General features: G+C 33.8%; 1 protein-coding gene across 5 annotated transcripts in view; it reads right to left on the reverse strand.

The window, feature by feature from the left end:
* Positions 1-23,437, reverse strand: part of ATF7IP (activating transcription factor 7 interacting protein) — a 118,136-nt gene that overhangs the window by 54,224 nt on the left and 40,475 nt on the right. For all 5 annotated transcript variants that reach the window (XR_001146075.1, XM_012732870.1, XM_004693258.2 and 2 more), the window contains exons 2-5: positions 9,781-11,390; positions 3,618-3,701; positions 2,142-2,287; positions 95-232 (exon numbers count right to left, since the gene is read on the reverse strand). Coding sequence is in view for 4 of the 5 variants with exons in the window: in XM_004693258.2 (XP_004693315.2) it covers positions 95-232; positions 2,142-2,287; positions 3,618-3,701; positions 9,781-11,390 (1,978 nt within the window). In the remaining variant the exon portion in view is untranslated. The remainder of the gene's footprint in view (positions 1-94; positions 233-2,141; positions 2,288-3,617; positions 3,702-9,780; positions 11,391-23,437) is intronic.

Below are 23,437 nucleotides of genomic sequence, written 5' to 3' on the forward strand. Positions count from 1 at the left end.
TATACTTTATTGCCAAATCCAAAATATGTACCCCAGAAAATTAAATTATAAAACTGATGACACATATACATGTAATTTAAGTTAGTGTACAAACCTGTAGTTCAGTGAGGACTGTTTTATGCCTTTTGTTGCATTCGATCTTTTCCACACGTGTTTTTAATTCTGCCAAAGTCTTATCAAATACAGCACACTGCAGCGCACACAATTTTTCTTCAAGCAACCATTGTACAACCTAGAGAAATATTATTTCTTTGTTACAGTAAAGAAGGCATTTCAAGCAATGTAGCAAACAGCAAATTTATTAAGTACAAATAAGATAGTACTAATATATTAACTAATTTAATGAAAAACCACTAGCATCCCTAACACATACTATTGGCTGAAATCCTCTACCTCTACATAGTAAAAAGATAATTTCTTAGTGATACTTTTTAAGTACTGTGAAATTGAAATTTTATACTATCACAATATAAATCAATTCAAGGAAAGGAGTCTTTTTTAATTTCTAAAACTTCTATGGAGCATCTCATTATGGATCCAGAACAGAGTGACATTATGTATGCCATGTACCATACTCAAAAAACACTATTCTAGAGAAGAAACTCTCAGTATACAGTTTTCAAAATCCTTTCATGTTAACTACCTTCATATTTATAATAGACCTAACAAGAAAGACCTAGTAATCATTATTATTTCCACGTAAGAAACAAAAAGACTAAGATGGAAAAATGCACAAAAATATGTAAAACTAAACTTATATATATATATATATAAAATAAAAAGAAACTGAAGGAAAAAGCTACTTTTTTACTGCTTCACTTTTCCTTTTTCTAGCATGGATATTTATACCCTATCAGTGAACGAATAGTGATCTAAAACCCAGATTTCTTATAATTTCATCATTCAATGTGTAAGAAGAATGCAAAAATCAATTTCATCTGAGTTTCATATTCCTCTTTAAAAAGGCATGTCATAAATAGTTGTGACACTTTTTGAAAATACTACATATTTTCATCATTAGTCTAACAAAATCAGTACCTTAAATAGTCCTTGCCTCTAGTCCTTTTACAGCCTGTCCAATCAAACTGAGTGGGGTGCAGAACAGGCAGATCGACGAAGTACACTGCTGAGGGGAGCAGCGGGCGGGTCAGGAGAGGTCTGCCACGCCATGTGGTCACCTCCGGGGCAGGCGGGAATCGAACTCATACAAAAGTGGCTTTAGCTCTCAGTGCTGGGGTGTAGGCCAGAAGTGCAGGGGGCAGGGAGGGAGGGAGTGAGCAGATTTACCAGAGACAAGAGTGGGGAGCAGAACAGGTAGACTGACTGAAATACACTAGGGCAAGTTAGAAGAGGTCTGCTGTGCTATGTGGGTTAGCTCCCTGGCTGGGATCAAACTCACATCACAGTGGCTGGTGACAGCTTGTGAGGGCTGCGCCACCAGGGTGGCCTAATATAAACCTTAAAGTGCAAAACAAAGATTTGGAACACAGGAACTGAGAAACATGAAACTTGCTTATTTTAAAAATTAAAATGTCGGGCCCTCCCTGACGGTGCAGCAGGTTAAAGCACAGCACTAAGAAGCTAAAGCCACATCAGCATGAGTTCGAACTCCAGCCCTGAAGGTGACCCACATGGCAACACAGACCTCTCCTGGCCTGCCTGCTGCTCCCCTTAGCAGTGTATTTTGTCAGTCGCCCTGTTCTGCTCCCTACTCTGTCTCTGGTGAATCCTCTTGCTGCCTCTGTACCTCTGGACTATACCCCAGTTCTGTATGCATAAGTAAATAAATCTTTAAAAAAAAAATTAAAATGTCAACATAAAATTCTTAGTATTTCTGTAAGTCCAATGTAGAAGAAAAATAAGAGCAGAAAACTGGTAGTTGTTACTAAAGCAAAGCCAGTATTTTTCTTCATTTTGATAATTATAATCATATCTAAAAAAATTATGTAGCTTTAAGAGTCAAAGGAATTTTTAAATTAAACTGTAAAGATAATAAGCTCATCCACATTCGTCAATTTTCTATAGAAAAAAAACCCGAATAGGAGTAAAATACCAAATAATATCAAAAGCTTATTTAATAAATATTTAGTAAGTACTGTGATGTTTTTATTTAGTGTGGTATTTAACATCATCTGCAATACCTTTTGTAATTTCTGGTTAATATCCCCTTTGGCTGTAATCTTTACTTGAAATTCTGCCTCATATTCTTCTTCCATATATCGACGGCGTTTGGACTGCACATTGTCCATGTCCTCTGATTTAGAACGTTTTCTTCTGGAAAATTCATCTGAGAATGAAAATTGTAATTATTAGTCAGGTGTTTTTACTGTAGACCTTAATGCCTACCTTCCATCCTTAGCATTTTATTTCTAGCTATCACAATGGCATACTCAAATTAACAATTTTATGAACTGTTTTTAAGAGATCAGAAAAATATGTTGGCAGCTTGTAGTACTAAACTTAGGATTTTCAACATGAAAAGTAAGAGTCAGTGCATGCTAAGTAATGTGTAATGTAAACAGACAACTTTCCTTAACATCTTATATTAATACAGAGAATCATTTAATAATATGAATATAAAAAGAAATTAGTCCATATTCAATCCCTTTGGTAAACAATAATGCACATGAATCTTCTCTTGCGTATATAATATTTACTCATATGTCACAGTCCGTAAACAATTGTGCACAGCTTTAACTATGTAATTCTTCCTGCTCAGAAAATTTTTCCCTTGGGAAATTTATTTTCTTAGTCCCTAGTCTTAGGAAAATACCATCTTAATAATTATTCTTAATACATCCTAATGATTTTAAACCATAAAAATAATAAAATTATCATTATAAAAATACACTGAGCAGAAATAAATATTCAATGGCCTCAGAAAATTCTATTTCAAATATTGATGACTTTCATGAAATTGTACCTAGTTTTAATTTTTATCTGGCTTCTTTTTCAGTATGTAAAAAGCAAAAATATAATAGCATAATCTCCACACTTGTTAAAGGTCAGTGTCCTTATGTGATCATACCTGTATCTCCCCATTTCACTAAATATTTTTATCTATGTGCCTATTTTTTGAAATCCAATTCTATTCTATAACTTCTCATGTTTATAGTCTACGTCATACATGGAGAACAATATGTCAGGGAGAGTCACACCCAGGTTTCCGGACTTCTAGTGGTAAGATCATCTTCTTATAATGACACTGAGTCTCATCATTTGCCCTTTTCATAAAGCATAAGAACCTAAACTGTCTAAAACACACATTTTCATTGAAGTATATCACCCATATAAAACACTACAGTTTAGTGCTCTAGACATAAATACAAAACAATTTCTACCAACACATTCATATAGTACTTTACTAAACACTAAACATAAATCTTTCTTATGAAACAATTAAAACTTTAAGTAAATAAAGTAAAACATTTTAGTGCATGAAATAAATACTTTCAAATATACTTGAGGTAGTTTTCAATGAAAAGATTTTCCAACAGTGACTTTATTAAACACAAACTTTTGCGATTACCTCATGGTCACAAAAGTCAGACTGCATAGCCTTAAAAGCAGACACTATTATTTTCAAAACAAGCTCAACTCTGTTTGCACATGCTTACTTTTTTCAGATGGCCTTTCATCTTCGTGTATTACTTGCTCTTCTTCTACAGGTTTGTTATCCTTTTCATTACTTTCTACTTCTTCTGGAATAAAAATAGAACAAAAATCTTACTTCCATCAGGATTCTTAACAGCTCACTTTCAGTATTAACTAGTACATTTTATGAAATCAGTTTTATACTGACATTATGGGTATAAAAAGGGAACATTCACAAGTAGAAAAGAACAACCAAGACTATTTTCAAATGTGTCACCAAATTCATATGAAGACTTTAAATTAGAATAGTTTTCAAAACAGAGAAAATTTATTGTTACCAATGAATCAATGAAATTTGAAAACTATTATAAAGCAGTTAAGACTTCCTTACACTTAATTGTTGTAACTAATAGTGGTGATAACAGTTATGAAAAAAAACTACAAGCTACTAAACAAAATTCAAAACACCTAGTATTTTGACTAAACAGGTTGAATCATTAAGTTATTTTAAAGGCCTTGGGATAGTTCTAAAAGGGGAATAAAAGAACTATTTTTAAAATAATAAACTATTTAAACAGTTGAATAAGGTATATGACACATTGTTTCATATCCTCAAGTACAAATATCTTGCACTATGTACAGCATTTTTGCTATCATACAGATAAGAATGTTTAAAAAGGTTAAGTAAATTTCACAAGAGGAATAGAAAATGTAACAACCAAAAAACAGTATTAAAAATGTCTATACAATTGCGTTTTCATAACACAAAATATCATAAAGGGCTACTGGTCAAGCAACCTATACCTCTTTAACTAACTTAATCATTAAATGGGGGAGAAGAACAAATCATTAATTTCAGGTATTTTTTTCCCTTTATCACTGCAATGGGTTCCCCTGTGGTTTCAATAAAGTCTGCTATTCATCATATTCTGCAATCAAACTAAATAAGCAATCACAAAGTATAGAGCACTACATAAAGACTTTGATATTGGCATTTCTTCTCCTAACACCAGAATTTTAAACCTCATGGAAGACTGAAAACAGAAAAGACCTGACAATGAAAATAAGCAGAAACCAGGATCATGTATCCAGTAACTCTTACAAATACTTATTTCACCCTAAGATTAAAAATAAAGCTATAATACTACACTCTAAAAAGAAAAAAAGCTATCAGTACATAAAAATTACTAAACCTACTTTTAAACTTTTAAAATAAATGCAATTAGAAAATTGACTTTTGATGTACTGCTCTCTGCTCATTACAAATATTTAAAATCTCATCTCTAAATTCCAATTTCAATAAAATTAAAATATATTTTGTTCCCTTCTAGATAACACACTTATTATATAGAATCTTCTCCTACAGTTTTACAAATGTTCTCTTTAATATTGAGGGTGGTGACTTCTGAGTTTCCTAGACCCAGAGTTTTCAGACATCACAATTGTCTTGCCTGAGGGGAGTTTTACATAGTATATATTTAGCAGATACCATCCAAAGAACAAAGTTAGCTATAGTTTCTGATTTGGTCTGCTTCTCCTCTAATATCAAGCTTAGCTTGAGATTTCCTACTTTTTCTCAAAAAGATCTTCCTACCACCCTATTTTCATTTTGCAGATGTGATGAGATGATTGAACTGTCAACATTTAAAAACGTGTTGGTACTTAAGACATGAATTATTTATGTTCCAGTGTTATTTAAAGGAAAGATGATAGAATGATTATTAACAGTCTACAGAGAATTTTGGTTTTTTTTTTGTTGTTGTTCACAAAGCCTGTAGATAATTTGAGAGTGGACCTACTTCAACAAGAATAATAATCAAAAGCCCATGGACACAGATACTTTCATAGATAACTTCAAATAGTTTTTGAACTCCTAAATACTCAATCTTTAGAATGTAATTTCTCTTGTCTTGAACACAGTCTTATTACAGTGGCACATGGCACATTTTCAAATACACTTCTATATGCGATATTATTTCTTTCAACCCAGAGAGCTAGTAAGCAATTAAAAGCAAGTACTAGATCTTGGAATTTTGGTAATCCTAAAAACTTCCAAGAGCTGGGCCCTCCCTGGTGGCACAGCGGGTTAAAACACAGCACTAAGAAGCTTAAGCCACTTCTGCATGAGTTAGATCCCAGCCTGCCCCGGAGGTGACCACATGGGGAGGTGACCACATGGCGTGGCAGACCTCTCCTGACCCGCCTGCTGCTCCCCTCAGCAGTGTACTTCGTCAATCTGCCTGTTCTGTTCTGTTCCCCACTCTGTTTCTGGTGAAGCCTCTCACCACCCCTGAGCCTCTGGCCTGTGCCCCAGTTCTGTATGCACTCAAATAAATAAATCTTTAAAAAAAAAAATTCTCAACTTCACAAGACATCAGAAAAATGTGGTCTTCTCCCATTTGCTTTAAAATGCAATCTCAATTAGGCTTTCAACCCTCAGCCCCTTGTCAAGGTCACAACCCACAGGTCATAAATATTTTTCTTCTGACTTAAACTAAGTAAAAGCATTTGATATGTAAAAAGAGTTACTCACTTCTTAAAACATTCTCTAATAAAATCTCCTGTTTTTCTTTATATGACTTAATCTAAGTAATAGCATTTGATATGTAAAGAGAGTTAATTACTTACTTTTTAAAACATTCTCTAATAAAATCGCCTGTTTTTCTTTATATCTCTTCAGACTGGTTCTCAGCTAGTTCTTGGTTTCATTTGTTGGTTTTTCCTCAACTCCCTAACCTCTAAACACTGGAATGACAAGTCCTCAGTTCTTGGATCTCCTCCCCTTTCCTTTTTTACTTACTCATAGGAGATCTCACCTTGGCACTCAGCTTTAATTAATATCTCTATGCTATATCTGCTTCTGTATTTTTCTAGCCAGTCCAAGCATCTTACTTAACTTGGGCAACAACAGTCATTTGAAGATGATCTCCCTTCCCTCTCCTTTCCAAAATCTGCTCAGATTTGATCTCTACCAAAAATATCTACAACTTCCAAACCAATATATAGGAATACCAAGGCTCAGGGAAAAAAGCCAAGTACGTAAGAAATAGTTAAATATAAATGAGTTGATAATAAAGAATTTTGCTAATAAAAGTGACAACAAATAAATAAATAATTTTGACTAGTAATTAAAGTAGCATGGCAATTCCATCACTACTAACTAAAGCAAAAATGAACACAAATTCTAATTCCCAAGCAATTATCCTCATTCACAACTATGGTCATCTCATTAACGATTCAATGAACAGGAGAAAAAAACTCAACTAGCGAGTGTTTTGTTTTGTTTTTTTTTAAATCTGAACTAAAATCTAAAGGAAGAGAATCTATTGTAAATGCTGACTTGTTCTAAATTGATTTCCCTCAAGAAATATTAACAGCAATATTTTAAAATTTTAAAATTCTAGACAAGGAACATTTCCCCTTTCTATAATAAACAGAATAGGAACAAACAAACAAACAAACAAACAAAAAAGGAAGGAAAGTTGGAGACTGCAGTAAACTGGAAAAGGCTAGAGTAGTGAGACTCTTACTGGGTGACCAAAAATATTAACTCCTGGATTTAACAACCTGAATGAGAAAAATTAGGAAGGGGGTCTGGCAAGAGAGAAACCAAACTTCCCCAGAGAAAAATCTTTTTCTTCCCTCGCTTTCTTAAGTCTATGTTTTTAATCATCCAATGAGTTTAAATTATTATATGGTGCTTTGAAAGGACGGGTGCTCAGGTCGACTAAGAAACAGAAAGACTTTTTTTTAGTTTTTTCTTGTACTCCTATAAAATTAAAATAGCTTTCCTACTCAAATAGCTACCCATTGAAAAATCAGTCAAGAATTTAAAAAAAAGAGAAAAAAAAAACTGATGTAAGTATTCCCTCAATAGGTAGTCAACAACAAATGTGATATTTAATATTTTTCTACTACACAGGGAAAGTAATATAATAGCTTAATAACCTTTAGAAACTATTTCAAACCACATATGCAAAATTTCCATGTGTAATCGCAGAGAACAGATAATAATTAACTTCTGTTACCAGCAAACAAGATGAATCTATCATTAAACTTACTTTTCTAAAAGCACGCAAGAGTCTAAAATTAATTTTTTTAAATCCAATTTTTTATTTCCAAAGTATGAAGCAGAGGTGGCTTAATATTAATCTCTCTACATCTAGTAGCATTGTGTGAGAGTTAGTCTCTAATATCAAGGTCCTAATACAAAGGAAAAGTATATATTCATTAAATAAGGTGCAATTTTACAAATTACAAATTTTTTAAGGATTTGCTCCAATACCACTGTCTATAAATTCTCATTAAATGAATAAGTAAATTTTACTTTTACCTTTCTAAAATGTAAATTTTATCGTCTCTGCTTAAAAATCACTTGATAGCTCCCCAACGTTATTAGGACATGTTAGCCTAGTAACCAAGGTCTACCATTCTTCATTCACCCCACAAATATTCACTGAGCATATATTGTGACTCAGGCATTATTTTGGCCTGACAATGGTAGCTCAGAATAGAGATGCTATCCATTATGTTGGTAAGAAGATAATGGATTCTAGATCTATTCTGAAGGTAGAGCAAACAGGATTTCCTGACAGATTAGCTATGGAGTACAAAAGAAAAAAATACAAATGGTTCAAGACAGTAGACCTGAGCATTAAGTGGGATTATCTTCACTAAAACCCTATGTAATACAGTTAGTGAAGCCAAGTACCTTCCTGAATAAATCTTATATTCTCATAAAGTTAACCTCCTCTGTACTCTCAGAGTATCAATTTAACATTATCACTACAGTCACAGTCTATACCTAATTGTGTGACTTAGTGTCTGCATCCTGAGGGCAAGTACTAAATTTTATCTTTTGAATCCCAAAAGCTAAAAAAGAGTCTGGCCTGTCTCCCTATGGGTTGAATGAATGAACACTAACTCTTTGGAATAGAAGTAATCTTAATAAGGAAAAAAAAAAAGCTCTACCTCCAAAAACTGGGGTGCACAGAGGGGGAAGTAAGCAATGAAGAATTCTTTGTCTCCCAGACAAAGAATTTTATTTTTATTCTTTAAACTAGTAGAAACAATACACTGTGTCATGGTGCAAGGTCACTTCTCTTACAGGGTTCTTTTTAATACCAGGCAATGAGCGCATAGAGGTATTTAACCCCAGTGCTTTTCAGAAGGGGTTTGAATTTGACCATGAAAACAAAGCAGGATTTTTCTCATTTGCTACTTTTCTCAAGGAATGACAAAAGAGAGTAAAGATAGGCATTGAACAAGTTATAAAGTTTACATAACTTTCATTATATAAAGAGTTTGGAACGAATCTAACAGTAATAACAATCTATGAAAGAGAGGAACATATTAACAAGAGACATTTAGGTTACAGAAATATCTTTCGGATGATGAGAAGGAAGAGAATAGGTTGAGTAGGATTAAAAGAGCTAATGAGATAAATAAATAATCAAGTTTCAATATTTCTGGATCCCAGCAATGGTGATTGCATCTGCCAGATAAAGAATATCAAAAGATCAGGATTTCAATGGGAAAAAAATTTTTCATACAGCACTGGGTGCATGCCAGAGGTAAAGGAGTGGTAAGAGGCTTCACCAGAGACAGAGTGGGGAGCTGAACAGGCAAACCAATGAAGTACATTGCGGAGGGGAGAAGGGGGCAGGTAAGGAGAGGTCTCCCGCATCATGTGGATCACCACCGGGATGGGGGATTGAGCTAGCACTGAAGCAACTGCGGATAGCTTGCAGTGCTGCGCCTTAACCTGCTGCACCACCAGGGAAGGCCCTCAAATGGAAAAATTTAAAATATGATTTGTTACACTTGATGTAAATTAAAACTATTGAGACTTTTAGATTCTAAGTTATTTTGGAGCTAAGTGACAGCAAAAATAATTATGTAATGACTTGATATTATTCTACAGTGTCCGACCATCTTAACTTTATGCCTAGATTCTAAGCTTCTCAAGTGAAAGTGACACATTTTCTATTAACTTTATTTCCATTCTTAGCACTGAGACTCTTCACTGAATTTCTTGAAATTAAGATATTATGAAGTTAAGAGGTCCTTCTATTGAACTTCATTCTCAACATTCTCTACAACTAAATGAAATTTAAAACCTGACTGTTTTATTCAGCAGTTTATTAAAGCTCATCAAAATCTTTAAAATTTAAATAATACACTAACCTGGAGAGCATGTCTCATTTTGTGATTTCACTTCAGATTCATCTTTTTCTCCTGAAATATCCTCTTCATCAGAAAGGACCAAAAAGGCTTCTTTTGGCAAACTCTCACTACTTTCTTGTTTAGATGGTGAACCAAAAGACCCTTCCATTTTTTCTTCCAAATCTGGATTTGTCTCATCAATTGGAAGGAGAGAAGTTTTAGAAAAGCAAGTTAGTTCATCTTCGGCAGGTGCAAGCTTCTCCAAAATAGGAATGATTTCATCTGTCTCCATGGAATCCGTATTTTCTAAGATATTCTCACTTTTGTCATCTTTTATTACATTCTCACTAATTGTTTCTTCAAGGTCTGCAGAATTTTCATCTTCATTCTTCTCACTTTGGTCGACTTCCATACTGCTTGATATAGCTTCTTCTCCAAGAGCAGGCTCTGAGACAGCATTTTCTCCTACTTTCTTCTCATTTTCAGGAGATAGATCTATAATTCTACCATCTGTTTCTAGAGTTTGTTCATCAGCATCAATATTACTATCAGCTTTATTTTTCTCATCAAATGAGAAACTTTGATCTAATTTTTCATCAACCCCATTTTTTTCAAGAGAATCTTCACCTTTATTGCTACTGGGCTCTGTGCTATCAGTTTCAAGAGCTGGGTCACAAACTGGTACAGAACTCAGTTTAAAGGTGGAATCAAAGGCTGATTCAGAAATTGGTTTGTCAGAATTCGGTTCATCAGAGGCCAGATTACTAGAGGCCAGATCACTGGAGGTCAGATCACCAGAGACCGGATTATCAGAGGATGGTGATCCAGAGGTCAAATCACCAGATGCTGAATCATCACAGGCCTGCTCATTGGAGACTAGGTCACTGGAGATGGGTTCTTTGGAGGTTTGTTCACTTGAGACTGGTTCACCAGAGACAGGCTCACCAGAGATTGCTCCATCAGAAACTGGGTCACCAGAGACGGGGTCACCAGAGATGGTTTCACCAGAGACTGGCTCACCAAAAGCAGGAACATCACAGAGGGGGTCACTAGAGGGGAGATCGTCAGTTGTGAGATCACTAGAGGGGGGATCATCAGATATGGGATCATCAGATATGGGATCATCAGATGTTGGATTACCAGAGATTAATAATTCAGAGGCCAGTGCTCCAGAAGCCAAATCTCCACACGCTGGATCTGTAGTAGTCAGATCATCAACAGCTGGATCACCAGAAGTTGGTTCAGCAGTCAATTTAGAGGCTAATTCAGGAGTTATATTATTAGGAGACAAAGATTCACTATTTAAATCATCATCCTGTTTGTTTTTTACATTAACATTTAAGGTACAGGGTGTTTCTTTCCATTCTGACTTAATTTTCTCAGGGTCAAAACAAAGCTCCTCAATGCCATTTACCTCTTCCTTTTCATTAACATAGTCCATATTTTCCAAAGGTGAGGTTGGGTCCAAATCTCCATTTTCATGGTTGCCATTTAACAGTTTGACATCCGTTTTCAACAGTTCTTCTTTGACTTTATATACTGCTTCAAGTTGTTGACGATCACTTACTCTCATTGTTTTACGAGCCTTAAAGACTTTTTTCTGAGGTTCTTCTATACTATCCATTTTGAATCTTTAAAAAGGAGACAAAATTTAACAATTAAAATGAGCCACAAATTACAGACTGACCATCAACTGCTTTTAAAGGCAAGCAGCATTTCATGTAATTTTAAAATAATGACATATAGAAAATACAATAAATCCTTGTGTTAATTTTCACATTTATAGAATTTTCTCAATACTACACAGGTATCAGTATACAGAGGATCAAATACTAGAAAGTACAGGAAAACTAAATTTCTAGTTCCCCATGCTTAGTAACCTACTGGATTCACACAATTTGGAGAAGATACATAAACATAAAGAAAACAAGTATGGCATAAAAATAAATGGAGAAAGAAAAATAAATGTGTAAGAGAATAAAACCAGTAGAGAAATAGGAAAGAAGTACAGAGATAGAAGGGAAAGGAACATGTAAAGGTAGATTATACTTGCAATCAGACATATCTAGATTACAAAATAAATATATGGACAATAAATATATAAACAATAGTTTGCCATCAAGAAAGTAAAACAATTCACACTTTAGGAGTTAATGTTTATGTATCATATATTTACTAATATATCTGGTAAGAGATTTGTCTCTAGAAGATATAAACTACTATTATAAATGAATAAAAATAAAACTCAGTTTAAAAAATGAACAAAAGATTGAAATGGACATATTTTAACAGATATAAACAAGCCAACAGCTGGTAAATAATAAACATAAATGATGCACATAATCATTAGTCATCAGAGAAATGCAAATCAAAACCACAATTAGTTAACATATCTAACACATACAGATGATTATAACAAAAGATATCAGGGAAGATGTGGGCAAAATGGGATCCTTTTACAATGCAGATGTGATTGTAAAATTACCTAATTGCTTTATAAAACAGCCTGGTAGTTCCTCAATATATTAAACATTAATTAATTTTTAATCTTTCCATTTAGGTAATGGGTACACGTAAAGCTATAAATTTCCCTCTAGGCACTGCTTTAGCTGCATCTAACATTTTATTGTGTCATATTTTCAGTGTTGTCCGTGAAAATATCTATAATATTTCAATGTGATTTCTTCTTTCATCTTTGAGTTATTTGCAAGTATATTTATACATTATGATCCTGAAGCTCATGAAAAATATGTAAAGATGGTTTCATAACTTAAAAACAAGAAACACAGATAACAAGTGAATCATGAAGCACATTAGCTTTATGTCAGGTATAACCATCATGAACACTTAATAAAAATACATTAATTAATGGCCTATCAATTAGTGGTATAAGCCCCAATGCCTTAGAACATGACCTTAGTTGGACTGGGCCTCTACAGAGGCAATTAAGTTAAAGTAAAGTCAGTAGGGTGGGCCTAATCCAATATGACTGGTGTCCTTTCATAAGGGGAAAAATCTGGACACAGACACATATAGGGAGAAAACACCATCTGAGGACTGCAGTTAAGCTGTTATATCTGAAAATCTCAAACAAACCCTTCCCTAACATGGCCCTGATAACCCCTTGATTTTGAACTTCTAGACTCCAGAGCTATTAGACAATAAATTTTTATATTTAAGATAAAAAATTCTAACAGTGCAATTCATCTCATAAACAGAAGAGGTTAAAAAAATAGTCTCAACAGATGCAAAATATTCATTTGACAAAATTTAATGATTCATAATTAAAGCTCTCAGAAAACTATAGTTAGATATTTTTAATGTTTAAATAAGATCAGAACCAAGACAACTTCAGCACTTCTATGTTAACATCAGGTCAGTACATTATGACAAACAAAAGAGGGCATGGATCTGGTCCTGCAGAAAGACAATGTCACCAGTCTATAGAGCAATAAAACAAAAGTCCATTAGGACTAAGATGTACAAAAGAGCAGACAATATTGCTTTTATATTTGGAGGTTCATGTTTACCATTACCACTATCAGTGATGGTAGGAAATACTTTTTTAGATTTGCTTAGAGTAGAGAAGGAAAAAAGTCTCTGATGTCTCAGAACCTCCTCTGAGACTTACAGATAAGCTTCAATGTTTGACTTGATACCTACCACTCAGCCTCATTGTTCTTTTGTTGGACATAAGTCCACTTCAATATTCAAATCAGATAAGGACCCTGTGCAACCCATTAAATACCAAACATCTTCCTCTCTAAGTAAGAGGTCATTACTTTTTCATTAATTGCTGCCTTATCTGCAGTCTGCTCTCTTTATAGATAAGTTAACGTAGAATTGCCCCGTAGAATTGCCCCGCTTTCTAACAGAACCCAATCCAGAGTAAGCTCTACTTCCTCAGATCTTCCTCCAAATAACCTATACTAAATCTATGGCCAAATCCTGTATCAGCTTTTTTCCTAACATCTTTTTACTGATTGCCTCACAGTTTTGCATGGTGAGTCTTTTCCCTCCTTACAACAAATAACACATATCCAACTTACTCAAACACAATGTTTTCCTGGTGTTTGACTGTTTCTTTCTATGAAAGCCATAAGATAATGGCTCTGCTTATTTATTTGTCCAGGTCAACACAGTTTGAGAACCTACCACTTTGTCAGTACATCTAGACTAGGGGACTTTTTGTATAAATTTTCTCACCATAAGCCAATTACTTATATTTCTTAGCCTTTCAATTTAAGTTACCGAAGTCAGGTAAAACTATAAAAAATAGTTTTCAAGGGATAAGAAACTTCAGTGGAAAATTATCATAGTTACCAGTGAATATTCATTCAATTCAATGTGGTCTCAATTTCAAACTCAAGCTTCCATTCCTCTCCCAAACTCCATCACCATTCACTCCAAACTCACACTAACTGAAAAACATTCAGCAGACTACAAATTTTGTAGTCACTTTTCCCTGCTGATTCCAAAATTACAAAATAATTAAACTTACAGTGCAAAGTGTACGGTTGTCCTTTACATATTTTCAAGTACTTAACTAATTAATTCTTTTATAATTCAGATTAGTCACATTTCTCAGTTACTATATGAATAGCTGATTTACTAACAGGTGCCCAGAAGTACTTCTTGAAAAAAGCATTCTCTAATAATATTTAATAATCTAATTAAAAATATGAATTCTGCATGCAAAAACATGGATTTGAATAAGAACTCTCTCATGTACTTATTATGTAACAGCGTAAATTACTTAACATTTCAATGTCTAGATTCAGTAACTTTAGAAAAGGGAGTACTTGTAATAAGTCGTACTAATTAACGAGGTTCTATATATTAAGCACTTAGAAAACAAGCACTCAATAAAAATTATCATCGTTTCTAGGCATAACCTACAAAATCAAAGGAAAATTTCTCCTAATTACTTTTGATATTTTGTATTTCACCATCGAATAACATAATAAAAATAAATACAATCTGAGCAAGCTGGTTTTATTAACAAAATTGTAATTCAATTCAATAATAATAAAGAACAGCAAAAAGAATTTTGAATAGCTACCATCTATACCCACAAGGGAGCACACTACAGCCACTTACTAGATCCTTTATGGGTTCTAAGTATAATACAAAACAGACAAAGCAATAAGGAAGTAAGCATGAAGAACCAGTTCAAACTAGTTTAGCCATATCTGTGCAGACCAATCAGCATTAAGTTTTTAAAAATCTATTTTGCATAAGCAAAGAATATTTAAGAAAGATTCACCTTAGAGATGGATGTGTTACCTGCAACCAAGTCTCCATAGATGTATTACCGGAACAAAACGTCTCTAAGAATCAGTTTAAATATTGTCATCTGTAACTGAAATGCCATTCACAAAACTATTCTATCAAAGAAATACTATTTTTTCAGGTGACAACACTAGAATTATAAAGGTCTCGCCTGACTATAATTCATTTTCACAGGAAAAGGCATTTATACTGTACTGCAGAAAATGTCTGCCATATCTACATGTAAATCTGTAAAACATGATGAACTAGTTTCTCCTGAAAACATTTTTTCGTGAGGAAGATAGTAAAAAAAAAAGGTCTTTGCGCTCCTAGCTCCTACCCCGTACACTCAGATTTTAAAACTGGGGAAATCCCATCAGTAATAAAATCCTTTTCTACAGCACTAACAGTTTCACCTCTAGCAAAAGAATTTATATTGAAATAACCAAGAAGGACATGTCACCTGTAAATAAGTCTCTATGGCAGGGGGAAATTTTTTTTTTTTTTCAAATTTTTGGTAAATTACTTTTTAGTAAAGCCAAGAAGCCAAGAAAGCCTTCTCCTCTTTATGTGAAAACATTATTGTCTTATTATTAGTTTCATCCCCCTCCGCCCTTTTTTTTCTCTTCTTTCTAGCAAAGAGATCATAGCTATGAAACAACAAAGAGGAGTATTACTAAAAGCTGTAATGTCTTAGCCTACAACCGCCTGCACAAAAAGCTAAGAATTTAAGTGGCTGTTCAAGAGCTACTCACAAACACAGCCAATCAGAAACCAGTATTCTGATTCCTGCCCAGCAACAGGAAACAGACAATAAGGTAAGAGAAACAGTTAAACCTGGGTCCACAAAACTTCATTTGAGGTTCTTTGTCTGACAAAAGTAATCTAGAACACAATTACATAAACCCTAAATCATATAAAAAGCATTAAATATAGCACATAAATAAATGAAATTTACACCTTTTATGCTATTCTGTCTTCATTTAAATGTTCATGAACATTTCCATAAATATAAATCAATTTTTTCCTCTGGGGAATTGGTCAAATATGGACAAAACTTAATAAGGATGTAACTTTTCTACTCAATTTATTAGACTCCCGCAAAATTCAAACTCATTTCTTTTAAAAGACCATAATCTTTAACATTTATTAAACAGCTATAGCTATGAAACAAAAATTCTAAAGAAATCAATTTTCCACCCTTCTGTAACTATTGTCACAATTTTTTTAATTAAAAAAAAAAAAGCTAGCAGAATTCTGGACCCATACGTTTAACTATGGATGACATTATCAGGTATATTTTATTGTCTACCGCACTGAAGTAACTTAGTTTAATACAGCTAATGAAATTAAAATGTGTAATTTTTGACAACCTATATTAAGAGTTATGAGTACCATTAGTACGTCTTTTTCTCCTTAACTGCCGTTCACAGAAGTTTACAAAAGGCTCTATCACTCCCCTTTACTGAAGCAGTAAAACAAATGTGTGGATTTTATAGTAAATATGCATGTAAATAGAAGTTTTTCTTATATTACATCATTCTACAGTCTTATAACTGAAAATTGTAAAATAAAAGAGAACATCATCTATATACATTTTCTCTGAGATTCACTACCTATCAAATTTTCTTGAGAAACAAGATTTAGAAATAAACCTCATTCATTTTTCCTCCAGTTACAGATGCACCTTGTAAGTTTTAAGCATAACCTAAAGGGAGCTTGCTGCAGCCATATTAGCTTATATAGTCTGCCCATAGGAAAAATAAATCAGCAGCAGCTTCAACGCTTCATTTTTTGTGAGAACTGAAATGCACTGATTGGCTCAAAGCTCTGGTTGCCTAAACCCAATCATACACCAGCATGACAAACCTTGCCCAGCAACAAGGGAAGCAGATGAGGGCAAGTGTTCTGTCAAGAATTCAACCTTGTGAATACAAATGAAACACATTCAAAACATACCCCCACCCAGCATCTTTGTTCAAACAATAGATCTATAGTAAGGCTTTTTCTAATTAAATAAATAAGGGTCTTTACTACAGCTTTCTTAAAAGTCTTATCTGACAAAACAACAAGTACCAAGATGGCTGAGTCAAACACATACACAAGCACTGTGTATTAATTAAAAATTATGGATAAGTAATGAAGTATGCTTAAAAATAAAGTAGCAAAAACTTGTAAAATGTTATGCAAAGTCACTTAAGTAGACTGCAATTAGTGTAACAATCATTATTCTGTATAAAGGGATACTAAATTATATTCAAATTTGTGTTTTAGTTAGAGGCATAAATATTGCATAGTCAACAGGCCTGAGTAATAATAGTCTACTCTCACATTATCACTTTATTAACTTCTAGACTCTTTAGAAATAAAACTCTGGTTCTTCCAGGGCACTAATTTTAGTGGAACACTGTGATTTTATTTTGCACTCCTAAATGTTACTTGACAACTCTGCAACAGGATAAGATTCAGATCATAACCAGCGTAATGCACAAAAAAATGTTAATATTCTCCTTGTTGTTTACCATTTAAACACTGGAAAATTTGATAACACATTGGGTCACCCACTTCCTCATTTATCTGCTCAAATTTAGTATACCGATTTTCTGAGCTGTTATATTAAGTACTGGATACCTTGTCATCTCAGTAAATTATTTTTCTAAAAATTTAGTAAAACATCAGCTCTACTTAAACTACCTTTCTTAAAAATCCAACAGTTTTTGTTTTGTTTTGTTTTAGCCACATTTCTATATTCTCTTGCTTTCTAGTTCTCTTTCCAAGGCACTTACAAAACACTGGCAGTACTTCCTTGAGGCTCTAGAGCTGCTGTAGTTCACAGTTCTTCAATTCCACTAAGCTATCATTCTCTCAACTGCATAAAAACACTGTTAGTAGTTAATCTACCATCTTTAAAAATTATAAATTGACAAACTTTGTTCCTTATCCATCCAATCAAGTAATGAATTTGACACCTCAGGAAATGATCCCTTCTGCCTGTAACCAGAAATTAGGTGAAGTATCAAAATGTGGAATGGAAATTTCCTCTAAATTTTTTTTTAAGTAACCACAACAAAGAAAATAGGAAGTATGCCTTATCAACAGTTCCTTGAACAAAAACAGGAGCAAATCATGCTCCTCTAATTTCAGTTACCTCAAAACCACAATGCTCACTAATTTCTATACTCACTATGTTTTAAAAAAAATTTTAGTATAGTCTACAATGAAAAATGCGATAACTTAAATCCTCTTCTCCAAGTGTATTTTTGGGTATCATTCTGTTATACAGACAAATTAAAACTGGCCGGTCTGATCCAACAAAGAGCATCCCCCCACCCCCTGTTAAACTGACCAGTTATCTATCAGGATCCTATCATCACCTTTGCAAACAAATATGAAGTAAAAGAAGGCATGTATTTATTTCCCCGAGAATTTAAGAAACCCTTGTCCAAATAATTTTTCACACTGAGGTGAATAAAAACACCCAGGATAATATATGAAAAGTTGAAAGACGTTAAGTCTTTCAAATACCTGGAAATAGTTCTACATTTCTTATAGACCAGCCTAAAGACCACAGTGTAGAGATTATTTTCTGTGTATCAGCTTTCCCTAATGGAGGTAATAATGCAATAACAACAACAAAACCTCAAAATGTTATTGGCTAACACTATTCTAATTTAGATTATAAGCTGAAAAAGCTGCCTATCCCCATATCTAGGTCTTGTGGCAGAGGGATAACACAAGAATCATAAATTAAGAAAAGCTTTTAAAAGCTTTTTCTTAGGCCCTCGCTGGTGGCGCAGCAGGTTCAAGCACAGCACTAAGAAGCTAAAGCCACTTCCGCATGAGTTCGATTCCTGCCTGCCCAGGAAGTGACCACATGGTGTGGCAGACCTCTCCTGACCCGCCTGCTGCTCCCCTCAGCAGTGTACTTTGTAGATCTGCCTGTTCTGCTCCCCACTCTATCTCTGGTGAAGCCTCTCACCGCCCGTGAGCCTCTGGCCTGTACCCCAGTTCTGTATGCACAAATAAATAAATCTTTAAAAAAAAAAGCTTTTTCTTAGACATAGCATATATCATGTTCATTCACACTGCATTGTAAAGACAAGTTATACTTCCACAAGAAACACGTCATGTCACGTCACATAACAAAAGGTGGAGATAAATGATCTTTTTTCTTTAAAATAAATAATAGTATATTCTTACATCGTTTTATGCATTTTTCCATCTCAGTTGTAATCCCCGTGGGCGTCCCATCACTAAATCACCCGTGTGCCATCACCATAGTCCAGTGCATTTCCCTCCCCCCACTGTTTTTGATCCCATTCCCCACTCTATCCCCATAAAATGTCTCTGGTATATAGCTGTTCATTATTATTATCATTTTCTCGCCTGATATGTTATCTTCCTGCTGTGAGTGAAACCATCCAGTATTTTTCCTTTTCTTTCTTTTGGCTTATTTCACTAAGTATGATCTTTTCCAGCTCCATCCATATTGCTGCAAAAGGCATGTGTTTATTTTTTTTTTTGGTTGCTGAGTAATATTCCATTGTGTATATGTGCCACATATGGTAAATGATCTTTTTACAGGAAGGGTGAAAAATAGTGAGCCATTAACCACATTTAAAAAAGAAATTATAAAAATTGAGGCATAACAAGCACTAATCAAAACTGATCTACTCTATGTTCTAATACTACCATAGCAGTGAACATAGAATAAACCCCTCAGTGCCTCAATAGCAACTATAAAACTGAGGAGAAAAACCACATGCTTGCTAAGTTTCCATCTACCTCAAATTTTGTAATTCATTATCCACTTAAACTGATGCTCCTTTATAATTCCTTTCTCAACTTAAACTGATGCTCCTTTATAATTCCTTTCTCAATATGAAATACTGTGGATATGTGGGAAAATATAGTCTAATTAACATATATATATATATGTGTGTGTGTGTGTGTATATATATATATCCATGAGTCAGATTAAGGAAAAAACACAAACTCCACTATATAAAACTACCAGATAGGATGTTCCTCTTTCTCCTTTTCCAACTCCTTCATACAAAGGTGAGCATAATCTTGAAGGCAGCATTTATTATATAGTACTTTTTTGTATTATATATAAATCCCCTTTTTTGTTAACAACACACCTTAAAGGGACAAAAAGGAGCTAACATTTATCAAGGGACAATAATGACAGATACTATACCAAGGCATATTATCATTTATTTAAATGGCAATTTGTACAAATTCAACTCTACATATGACCTTAAGGAGTACATCAATAATCATGCTAGCATGTATCCATCACACAGTTAATAATCGTAACTTGGCAACACCAGACAGACAACCCAATTCAGCATTCAGCTGTTTCCCTTAGCACAGGCATGTCATTAAGCATTTCATCTTTAACTTCTTGCTGCCATGGTGTGTTGTATTTTACTAGAATGTCAAGCAATAAACTATATGGTATTTTCTACAATATTCCTCTCTATCTCTTTAAAAATGGAAAAGTCCTTTAATATAAATGCCAAGGCCTAGGCACATCATAAATGAAGTCTGACAACAGACTCAGTTTCACCAATCTGAAGACTGATACAAACATAAATAAAGCTGTAAGAGTATTACAGCAGGTTTCTAAATATTTAATATTTTAAAAAGCAATTTACCTGTAGTCATCTTAACAAATGACAGAATTCACTCAAACTAGAAGAGAATTTCCTCAATCTGATAAAAGGCATCTAAGAAACACCCATACCTAACATCATACTTAATCATACTTAATGGTGAAAGAAAGATTTAGGTCTAAGGTCAGGACAAGACAAAATTACAACTTTATGCACTACTCAGCAATAATTAGAGGTTATAGCAGGCAACTAGGCAAGAAAATGAAGTAAAAGACCATCCAACTGAAAACTACTTGCAGATGCTAAAATTTTGCATCTGGAAAATAGAAGAAATCCACCCCCAAAAAATTCATAGAACTAATAAATGAGTTTAGAAGAGTGCAGATACAAAATTAATTAATCTATATTCTTGCAATAATCAATTCAAAATAAAGAAAATAATTACATTCACAACTGCATCCAAATAAAAAATTAACAAAACTAATTGCAAAACTTAATTCTATTGCTAAAAAAAACTAAAAAAAAACAACAACAACAAACTTAAACAGAAAGACATCCCAAATTCTTGAATGAAAATTCTTAATTATAAGATGGGAGTACTCTCAAAATTGAACTAAATATTTAATAATGTTTTAAAAAGCAATTTATCTATAAATCATTTTTAAAAACTCAAGACAATCGCTATCAAAATCCCCGCTATTTTTGCAGAAATTCGCATGATACCCAAATTCACATGGAAATGCAGAGGATCTAAAATAGCCAAAACAATCTTGAAAAGAATGGCTCTTACTTTGCTTTTTCAAAATTTCCTATAAAACTATAGTAATCCTCACGGGGTGGTATAATGAAATGACTGACCCAATGATCACTGATTTGACAGCCACATGCAAAGAGTTAAGTTTATACCCCTATCTAACACCATATATAAAAATCAACTCCAAGTGGACGAAAGACCTAAATTTAAGAGCTAAAACTTTATTATTTTAAAAGAAAACAGGTATAAATCTACACAACTGGGCCCACCCTGGTGGCACAGCAGGTTAAAGCACAGCACTGAGAATCTAAAACCGCTTCCCCATGAGTTCCATTCCCACCTGCCCTGGAGGTGACCCACATGGGGGGCAGACCTCTCCTGACCCGCCCGCTGCTCCCCTCCGCAATGGCTGTTCTGCTCCCTACTGTCTCTGGTGAAGCCTCTCACCGCCTCTGAGCCTTTGGCCTGTCCCCCAGTTCTGTATGCACAAATAAATAAAACCTAAAAAAAAAAAAAAAAACAAACCACTATTTAAAAAAAAATCTACACAACCTTAGAACAGGCAATGGTTTCTAATATGTGACCCACAGAGAAAAAGAAACTAAAGGAAAAAATAGATTAACTGGATTTCATCAAATTAAAAACTTTGGGCTTACAAAGAACACCAACTAAAAAGTGAAAAAACAAGTCACATGAAGGTAGGAGATATTTGCAAATAATGTACCTGGTAAGAGACTTATGTCTGCTGGAATAAATAAAACTGCTGCAACTCATTTAAAAAAAAATTTTAATCTCAACTTAATAGTAGGTAAAGAATGAAAAGACAGTTCTCAAAATAAAACTCAATAAACAAATAATATGAAAAGATGTTCAACATCATTAATCATCAGAAAAAGACAACTCAAAACAGTGAGGAAACATTTTTATATACACCAGGAAGGTTGGAAACAAAGAAAAAAACAGAAAATAGTAAGTGGTAGTAAAGCTGAAAATAAACTGGAACCCTCATATAACACCAGTGGGACAACTGCTTTGGACAAGTATGGCAGTTCTCCAACATATTAAACCTAAGAACTTTAAGATAGCAATTTCATGCTTAGGTATACACTACACAAAATAAAAACATGTCCATGCAAAAAGTTATATGCAAATATTGACATAATCACATCATAAAAGCCAAACAGTGAAAACAACCTAAATGTCCAGCAACTGAATAATGAAAAACAAAATGTGGTATATCCATACACTGGAATTGCACTTGGTCATAAAAATCAATGAAATATTGATGAAACTAATTAACTTGAAATATGCTAAGTAAAAGCAGCCCATCATTAAAAAAAAACACTCTTACCCATTTTTATATGCACAAAATAGGCAAATCTATAAAAGTAGAAAGCAGATTTATGGTTGCCCAGGTTCAAGTATTGGAGAGGAAATGAGAGGAAAACATGGTTTCATGATTAGGGTAATAATCAAAAACTGATTATCGAGATGGAGTCTAACTATGAATATCTTAAGAATCAGAGTTCTAAACCTTAAACAGGTGAACTGGGAAATAGAGTTATATCTCAAAAACTTGTCACCTAACAAAACAGAAATATGGTTGAATATTTAATTTTCCTTTCATTGTTTTTTACTAACTCCCCTTTATTGAGTCACAGTTTCAACATGAACAAACAGCTATCTGCTAAGAGGTCTGAGTATTGGTTCATAGTTAGGGATCTGAGTATTAGTTCATTGGGAGTTTAGATTGCTGGGTCAGCAAACAAGATCTGTAAGCATATTGGTGATGAGTGGCATATATAAAATAACGGCAGCCTTGTTGTCTTGTATGTGTGTTTCCTGCTCTAAGTAAGAAATAATTCTATAATATACTTATTTCAAAACATGGTAGTAGCAGGTTCTGTGTAAGTAAGCATTCTATGTACTTAAGTCATATGCGAAGACTTGGAAAAATGCAATTAACTATGTTTTACCAGAAGAACTAGAAGGTCTTAAGTAGAGAAGCATTCTCTTCTACCAAAATGACACT

Source organism: Condylura cristata, unplaced genomic scaffold, assembly GCF_000260355.1.
Source record: "Condylura cristata isolate star-nosed mole 26May11 unplaced genomic scaffold, ConCri1.0 scaffold00036, whole genome shotgun sequence".
Lineage (NCBI taxonomy): Eukaryota > Metazoa > Chordata > Mammalia > Eulipotyphla > Talpidae > Condylura > Condylura cristata.